The sequence below is a fragment of the Morone saxatilis genome, unplaced genomic scaffold (assembly GCF_004916995.1).
Source record: "Morone saxatilis isolate NCDOM2014 unplaced genomic scaffold, NCSU_SB_2.0 Contig16, whole genome shotgun sequence".
NCBI lineage: Eukaryota > Metazoa > Chordata > Actinopteri > Moronidae > Morone > Morone saxatilis.
The window spans coordinates 10,368,650-10,377,412 of record NW_023339718.1 but is presented as its reverse complement, the minus strand read 5'-3'; the positions used below and the strand labels follow the sequence as shown (position 1 = coordinate 10,377,412).

At 40.1% G+C, this 8,763-nt stretch overlaps 1 protein-coding gene across 3 annotated transcripts in view; it reads left to right on the top strand.

The window, feature by feature from the left end:
* naa35 (N-alpha-acetyltransferase 35, NatC auxiliary subunit) overlaps positions 1-7,793 on the top strand; it is an 8,717-nt gene extending 924 nt beyond the window's left edge. For all 3 annotated transcript variants that reach the window (XM_035657929.1, XM_035657930.1, XM_035657931.1), the window contains 22 exons: positions 1,270-1,395; positions 1,558-1,591; positions 1,936-2,050; positions 2,219-2,293; positions 2,449-2,616; positions 2,853-2,919; positions 3,055-3,098; positions 3,195-3,245; positions 3,725-3,808; positions 3,977-4,091; positions 4,486-4,664; positions 4,772-4,831; positions 5,038-5,144; positions 5,427-5,493; positions 5,762-5,860; positions 6,108-6,286; positions 6,428-6,564; positions 6,665-6,732; positions 6,834-6,974; positions 7,123-7,245; positions 7,414-7,494; positions 7,734-7,793. In XM_035657929.1, coding sequence (XP_035513822.1) covers positions 1,270-1,395; positions 1,558-1,591; positions 1,936-2,050; positions 2,219-2,293; positions 2,449-2,616; positions 2,853-2,919; positions 3,055-3,098; positions 3,195-3,245; positions 3,725-3,808; positions 3,977-4,091; positions 4,486-4,664; positions 4,772-4,831; positions 5,038-5,144; positions 5,427-5,493; positions 5,762-5,860; positions 6,108-6,286; positions 6,428-6,564; positions 6,665-6,732; positions 6,834-6,974; positions 7,123-7,245; positions 7,414-7,494; positions 7,734-7,793 — 2,180 coding nt within the window. The remainder of the gene's footprint in view (positions 1-1,269; positions 1,396-1,557; positions 1,592-1,935; positions 2,051-2,218; positions 2,294-2,448; positions 2,617-2,852; positions 2,920-3,054; positions 3,099-3,194; positions 3,246-3,724; positions 3,809-3,976; positions 4,092-4,485; positions 4,665-4,771; positions 4,832-5,037; positions 5,145-5,426; positions 5,494-5,761; positions 5,861-6,107; positions 6,287-6,427; positions 6,565-6,664; positions 6,733-6,833; positions 6,975-7,122; positions 7,246-7,413; positions 7,495-7,733) is intronic.
* Positions 7,794-8,763: the final 970 nt, after the last annotated feature.

Here is an 8,763-nt window from a genome sequence, read left to right as displayed (position 1 = left end):
TTAATATTATCATTATATACTGTTATTAACAATAACAGTACCATCATGTCATCAGTACTGTTACCACCATCTTGCAACTACAACTCTTTGCACCTTACCTACCTATTTATCTTTTTTATCTTTTCTATCTAAGTATTTTATTCTATTGTATTTGAATGTACCTGGCTGCTATGACGACCCAATTTCCCTTCGGGGATTAATAAATTCTATCTATCTATGATAATAAATCAGCGTTACAGAAAGGGATGGGGTTTTTGTCTTAAACTCCCCCTTAGCCCTCACAGTACTGACATGTTCTTGGTTTAAAAGGCTGAAGCTTTCCAGTGTACTCAAGCGTGCAATGTACACCTTTTTAGGCTCTAATTTAAGCCTCTCCAGTCAGTTCAGAGAGCATGATGTTAATCCTCTACTGCCCTAGATCAGAATATACAACCTGTCCAACTTTTGAGGACATGGTCAAATATAAGCATTCATGACTAAAGGTTTCTAAGAACATAGAGCAACTTCTAGGAAATAAATAGCCATTTAAGTTTATTCTCACCTTAAATATGACACAGTATTGCCTGTTGGATTTAATATGTAATGTTTTTGAATGCCATGAAGAATGCCGGGAAGCAAAGAGTTATATTTGTGACTGTGCCTTTAAAACGTTACTTCAGTGAACCACACTGGGTCCGCAGCTGTTCAGTGTACATACAGAGATATAACCTAAAGTTGTCACGTGACGGTGCCGATTGCATTGCATGTTTGAAGCTCAGCTTTAAACGGCCAGCAGATTCTTTGCCAACTAACCTTTGAAATGTCCAGTGAGAGGGTGAAGAAATTTAGTAAATGATTGCATCACGGGGATGGAAATGTGTATTTTTCTGTTCATGATTAATAAATACACTGCAGTGCTACGAGAGGAGAGGGTCTTCACTGGATCAAATCACTGTGAACTATGACTTGAGCCGATTTTCCCTTATATCATACTGCAAGATGTATTGTCTCATAGAGTTTTCTTACAATAGTCAGTTTGACCTCTAAAACACAGGTTGAATTAATAACTGCTCCATTCAAGTTAGGTGTGCCCGTTTTGGAGTTGTGCTGTTGCTCATGCTGGTTCACTGTCATGGCTAGAGAGAGAGAGAGAGAGCTATTATTAATGTTATTAGTTACACCTGTGCAGTTCCTGCTATGCTAAGGCAAAATGTCTGATAAAACAAAGGTCTAATTATTAAATTAAACAGTGAATAAATGAACGTTTCTCTTTGTGTTTCTCTTTAACAGTCACCATGGTGATGAAGTCAGCAGTCGAGGATGATGATGCTGGCTGGGGGTTGGGCATCCCAGAAAAGATGAAGAACAATGCCAACTGGGTTGATATTACACATGAATTCAAGGGCGCATGCAAAGGTACAGGCTCTTCCAGTAATTGTGTGTGTGTGTGTGTATGTGTGTGTGTTTGTGTGTGTGTGCGAACGTGTGTATAAGAGAGAGTCATATGTGTGCAGTTATGAAAGGGACTGACGTGTTCCTCTTTTTCTCTTTCCTTGTCCTCATCCTTTATTTATGCAGAGTTGAACCTTGGAGAGTTGCTTCATGACAAACTGTGAGTAGGAAAAAAAAAGAGGTTTTTGCAAACTCACATTTTAAAGGGTCAGTTCGCTCAAATGATCATAAAGAAGAAGTCTTCAGTCAGCCAGCTAAAAAACTGATTACCACTGATTTCAATAGAGAGTTTTCATTACCCAAAGTATAAATTCTGTTTCAAAACATTGACAAGACAGAGTAATTGCTGTAAAACACAAAATCCTTGTAATTGTTTGGTATGATCAGCTATTGGAAAAGTCCCCAAATATCCGGATTGGTATTGGTCTTTAAAATCCAATATTTGTTGAACCTTTGTAAACACGCATGCAAAAACAGATACTAAACATCCTGCTCTGGTGGCAGGTTTGGCCTGTTTGAGGCCATGTCAGCCATAGAGATGATGGATCCTAAGATGGACGCAGGAATGATTGGAAACCAGGTCAACAGGAAAGTGCTCAACTTTGAACAAGCCATCAAGGTACAGTACCACAGACCTCTCGTTGCCTCACAACAAAAACTGTTCCAGCGGATTAAATTGTCAACTCTGACATTGTTCAGTTGAATTATTTTGTGCATATAAACAGTACTAATATAACCACCAAGTTCTGAGTCATTTGTATTACTCACTCTCTTGTGTTTGTTGTAGGAAGGTGCCATCAAGGTGAAAGACCTTAGTCTTCCTGAACTTATTGGGATCATAGACACATGTTTCTGCTGTTTGGTGAGTTTTTACCTTCTTTCTTCTTTCACAGAAAAGACATTTTACATGTTTTAATTCATACATACAAACTTTACAGCCGTTTTATATTGACTTATCACTATGGCAAACCAATTTGTAGTGAAACCCAGTGTGTGCATGTTTGTGTGTATTTCTAGATTACGTGGCTAGAGGGACACTCCCTGGCGCAGACTGTGTTCACCTGTCTGTACGTGCATAACCCCGACCTGATTGAGGAGCCAGCCCTTAAAGCCTTTGCCCTGGGCATCCTTAAGGTGTGTGACATCGCCAGAGAGAAGGTCAACAAAGCTGCTGTGTTTGAGGAGGTAAGCAACTCTCTACTTGCTGTCAGTGTATGTGTGTGCATCTGTTATACTGCAATTCAATTGATGGGAGCCGTTATTTTATGAAGCAGTATTTGAGTTATTACACACATTTTCACATTCCCTGTGGGTCATTTTTATTAATGGTGTTTCTGCTCTGCCCATTTGTATTATTTATTTTAAGGAGAGGTGCAATTGTCCATTGATAACTCAGTGTCTAACCTCATATTTGACTGTAGGAGGATTTCCAGGCCATGACCTATGGCTTCAAGATGGCCAATAATGTCACAGACCTGCGGGTGACAGGTACTGTATTGTGATAGTTCATCAAGTCTGCAGCTTCATGTATACTGTGAACAACCATTATATATTTATACTGTTGGGTCAGAGTAACAAGGATAGTTAAGGTCATCTCTCTCGCTCATTTGTTCTTCCTACCAGGTATGCTGAAAGATGTGGAGGATGAGTTGCAGAGGAAAGTTAAGGTATTTGTTCTAAGTCACAGTCTTTGCAATATCAATGAAATATGACTGATGGTGAGTGTTACATTGTTTATTGTTTTTTCTCTCCTGCGGCCTCAGAGCACGCGTAGTCGACAGGGTGAGCAGCGAAACCCGGAGGTTGAGCTGGAGGTACGTCAGGACATTTTTTTATTTATTTTTTGTTAAAATGCACATTATTGGAATAGTGTGTAGACTACCTGAAAGCTAAAAACTAGTTGTTTCTGACGTCTGTTTTCAACATAAAATACATAGGACTACATGTAGCAGATCACTGTCCCTGCTCTTTAATAAGTAAACCTACTATTCCAACATTTCAGCCACAAACTAAACCTTGAACCCTTCTTCTCAGTCTCTGCCTGTTATAATTTGTTTTCCATCTGTCTATCAGTGTGTGGGACTCAAATGACCTTTTGAGACTCTACTCTGGAATTTACTGTAATAAAAATAATAATGAAGGAAGAAAAGATAAAATCAGACCCAAAAATGGACTTTGTCTGGGTGGTCAAAACAAAACCTTTGTAATTCAAAGACAAATTTGGAAATGTTTATTAATAGCTTTGCATGTACATGAAACCCTGTTTAATGGTCTCATACTTTATTTTTTCCAGCATCAGCAATTTTTGGCACTTTTCAATAGAATCAAGTTCACTCGCCTTCTACTGACTGCACTGATCACCTTCACCAAGAAAGAGGTAACACAGATACAAACACACACAATCAGACATAATACATTAATAACGAGTGGATTTTAAAGTGTTCCCCTGCTTGATACCAAGCAGTGAAGAGGATTGTATTAAAGTATCTTTGTCATTTGCTTTCATTAGTTTTTGTTTTGTTTATGGTTGTATCATTTTTATCAGACCAGCTCGGTTGGCGAGGCCCAGAAGCTCGTGGCTCAGGCAGCTGACCTCTTATCAGCCATTCATTCCAGTATTCAGCATGGCATCCAGTCACAGAATGATACCACCAAAGGAGGTAACACACACTCACACACACACACTTTTCAGCACACACACACACTTTGGCTTGGCATGCGTTTACATACCAGCAGCTCTAAAGGACTACACACACTCAAGTACACACACCTTTTAGCCTTACGTGCATGCAACTGTGCATAAATTATACGCATTCTTGCTCATCCATCGAGCCAGTTTTGTAGTCCTCATGGCAACCTAGACAAAAATGTGACTCCTCTACCTCAGCAAGACACACACACAGCTAAAAAAGCAAGAAAGAAAACGTAATAGTTAATTCTTATCTTACACTCTCTTTCACTCTGCTACATTAAGCTGACACAGCCTCTTAGAGGAGATTACTTTATAATTACAAAATGTGACCTGTGTTAACCTTGCTGTGCTGTGTGCTGCAGACCATCCCATCATGATGGGCTTTGAGCCCCTGGTAAACCAGAGACTGCTGCCACCTACCTTTCCTCGCTATGCCAAGATCATAAAGAGGGAGGACATGGTGGCCTACTTTGGCAAACTCATAGAACGCATCAAGACCGTCTGTGACGTGATCAACACCACCAACCTGCATGGCATACTGGTAAACACACGTTTTCAGATCTTTTCTTTACATTCTGAACCAGAAATGTTTAATAATGAGCTATTTCAGTGATGAAGGCATATTCATAGTGTTTGTGGTTTTACCAGGACTTCTTCTGTGAGTTCAGTGAGCAATCTCCCTGCGTGCTCTCCAGATCTCTTCTTCAAGTGAGTTAATAATTTAAGTTTTGAGTCACTGCTTTATTTTTGAGGCCTACAGAGGAATTACTTGAACTTTGCGTACAGCTTTTATGAGTTCACATACATGACCAGTAAATGAAACTCTTAGACGATATCATATATTCTTATCGTTAAAACGTATCAGTTTAAAACCCAGTGTATAATAGCTAAACAGCTTGTTTTCCAAAATCCAGACAACGTTCCTGATAGATAATAAGAAAGTGTTTGGGACCCACCTGATGCAGGACATGATTAAAGATGCTCTGAGATACTTCGTCAGCCCACCTGTCCTCTCCTACAAGTAAGTCTGTCATTGGTTAAATGATTAAACGCTTAACATATATGAATCATTTAATGTCATTTGACTCTTTAAGTTATTCATTTATTAATTGGTTGATTTGGACCTTTCTTTTTTGTGTGTAAACATAATATGCATATTCTCATCTTATTTTGTCTGGAGATGTTTATTCTGTGTGTGTGTGTGTGTGTGTGTGTGTGTGTTTGTGTTGTTGTGTGTGTGTGTGTGTGTGTGTGTGTGTGTGTGTGTGTGTGTGTGTGTGTTTCTACACCTGTCTCTCTCCAGGTGTTGTCTGTTCAACAACCACCAGGCCAAGGACTACATTGACTCCTTTGTTACGCACTGCTCCAGGGTATGTTACCTCTACTGTACACCTCAGCTGCTCTGCTTTCACTTCAGCATAAGTCTGTTTGAGTAGTTGAATTAAAAAATTATTAGTTAAGGAGGAGATACCAGTTTGTAAAATTACTGTCTCAAAAAAGTGGTGTGAAATCTAATGAGGTGTAAGGATAACACAGGACATTTTTAGTTCTGTTATTAAAGGATTTGTTCATATTTTAACACTGCAAGTTTTAGAAAGTCTGTGTTTATTTTTGTGGGTTTTGTTTTTCTCCCTACAGCCATTCTGCAGTCTGATCCAGATCCACGGACACAACCGAGCTCGGCAGAGAGACAAGCTTGGTCACATACTTGAGGAGTTTGCCACACTGCAGGACGAGGTGAACTGCAGCAGTTTCCTCTGTTGTATTCCTCGTTTTTCTTTCCTATTAAGCACAACACCACTGTGTTTGCATTTTTTGCGCTTCACAAGTCAGGCAGAGATAATACGCAATCGGAAAGATTTAGTTGTATATTAATGAACCTGTTGCGCCATATCCCTCTGTTGTGGTTTTCTTTCAACCACTCTGAGTTGTGATTTCATAATTTATAGACCAACTACTAAATTCTCTTTTTTGCACTCTGCAGGCAGAAAAGGTGGATGCAGCCCTGCATAGCTTGCTGATGAAACTTGAGCCTCAGCGACAGCACCTAGCCTGTCTCGGCACCTGGATCCTCTACCATAACCTGCGGATCATGATCCAGTACCTGCTGAGTGGCTTTGAACTGGAGCTGTACAGCATGCATGAGTACTACTACATCTACTGGTGAGAGCGCACACGTTGGTTTGTTGCTGGCTCTAACTGGAAGGCACAAACTCCCAGTTCCAGACACACGCAACCAGATCTCTCTACAGGTGCACTTAGTTTTTATCTGTGAATGAATATATGAATTGTTTTCGACTGTAGGTACCTGTCGGAGTTCCTGTACGCATGGCTGATGTCCACTCTGAGCAGAGCAGACTCCTCTCAGATGGCAGAGGAGCGGATTCTGGAGGAGCAGCTGAAAGGACGCAGCAGCAAAAAGACCAAGAAGAAGAAAAAAGGTGTGTGACCACATCCTACGGATCAAAACGTCATTGATTGTGGAAGTGTGATCTCCCTGTAGGTGCTTGTCATATTAATAAGTTTGGGTTTGTTCTGCAGTTCGTCCTCTCAGCAAGGAGATTACGATGAGTCAGGCATACCAGAACATGTGTGCTGGCATGTACAAGGTAGGACATCAGTACAGACACACTTTTGACAAATCTTCTTCTGTTTGACACACACGCTGCATTATTGTTCATCCTCTCTCTGCCTGTGTCTCTCTCCTCAGACTATGGTAGCTTTGGATATGGACGGGAAGGTGCGTAAGCCTCAGTTTGAGTTGGACAGTGAGCAGGTTCGCTATGAGCATCGTTTCGCCCCCTTCAACAGCGTGGTAACCCCCCCACCTGTGCACTACATTCAGTTCAAGGTACTGGAGCAAGCTCTTCACATTATTCTTGTCCTTTCTCCTCCATCATATTCCTATCACCGCCTTTTATCTTTCTATTGTGAGTCATTTCCTTTTTGAAATCCAAATTTCCTGCTCTCTCTGACTTCGCCCTTGTTTTCCTTTTCAGGAGATGTCTGATCTGAAGAAGTATAATCCTCCGCCAGGCTCCGCTGACCTCTATCTGGCCGCCAGCAAACACTTCCAGCAGGCCAAGCTCATCCTAGAAAATGTGCCCAGCCCAGACCCTGAGGTCAGGAAAATTTAACTATTATGAAGTAAATGCCAAAGAAAGCAATTTAGTGTTTTATGTTGTTCAGATGTTCATTTGCTAAAAATCTATTCCTGAAAAGATTTTAAATTTAAATGTTAGTTTTGACCTTTTCCAATGTTCTCGTCTATCTATAATGATTGATAACAGGTGAACCGTATACTGAAGGTGGCCAAGCCCAACATTGTAGTCATGAAGCTCCTGGCTGGAGGCCACAAGAAGGAGACCAAGGTAACGCAATATACACATTCCCTGGATTGTCATTTAATTCTGTGGATATAATTAATACAAATTAGGAACTTTTATGTAGCTCTATAAATTGTGTTAAGCTGCCACACAAAGGAAAAAGATTCCAGTTCTGAAAAGAAATGTCTAAAAAATGGGTAATGCCTATATGGTGGTGTTTATTTGACATGCACTGTGATGGGGTTGCTGTTTTATATTGTGGAAACTTTTGTTTTTATCTCCAGGTGCTCCCAGAATTTGACTTCTCAGCTCACAAGTACTTTCCTGTGGTCAAGATTATCTGATTCTGCTCCGCACCACAAGTTGATATGAAGACCTTCAGCTGTAAAGACCGTACCCTCACCTGAACAAGTGTGCAATTGCCCTGATCCAGTCATTGTCTGAACAATGTGTGTGATACACCTTACTGTAAAGTGTGTAAAGGAGTGTTTGAAACACCCGATTCTTTTTTTCACTTGAATGAAAGATGTGACACGAGAAACCAGACTAGAGAACACACAACTGGACCTAAATGAGTGACAATATCCACATCTGCATATGTGTATGTTTTGTGTATGTGTATGTGTCTGAGTGTGTGTGTGTGTGTGTGTTTGTGTGTGTGTATGCCCGCATGAGAGTCACAAGTCGAGGTGCTTTTTGCTCAAAGAACTGGCCAATGGAAATTTTTATAAGCTGCCTCCAGAACAGTCTTATGACAGAACAGCTGTAATGATAACGGGTGCATATCATTCAAACATATGAAACCTTGCTATGTATTTATGTGCTCATCTGAATGAAAATGTTGATCCTGAAAAGACTACAGTATCTTGTCATACCTTGTAGAGCACCAGTTTCATATGAAGGCAATTCAGTTTCATTTTAGAGATCCCAAATTCCCACTAGCGGTGGTTCAGCGGAGATACTTTCCGGGCCAGTGAACCATCAGTGCTGCTTCCTCAAAGCATCACCAGCAACTCAAGAAGACTGAAAAGCTGCAGCCTTCACATATCTTGAGAACACAATAAAACACGTTTTTTACTGTGGTATCAATTAATATCCTGTCAGAATTACTTGCTGGAGAAATAATTTCCAGTTTTCAGACAATAAAATCTGTTTATAATTTAATTTATAGTTCAAAATCCAAAGTGAAAAACCTTTTCTACAGATTTTTAATATGGACATGCTGCACATCGTTAGATCAGTTAATTTTACCGAAACCATGAGCACCAAAGTAATGTTTAAATTAATAATTTGTAATTGATATGTTATTCAGCA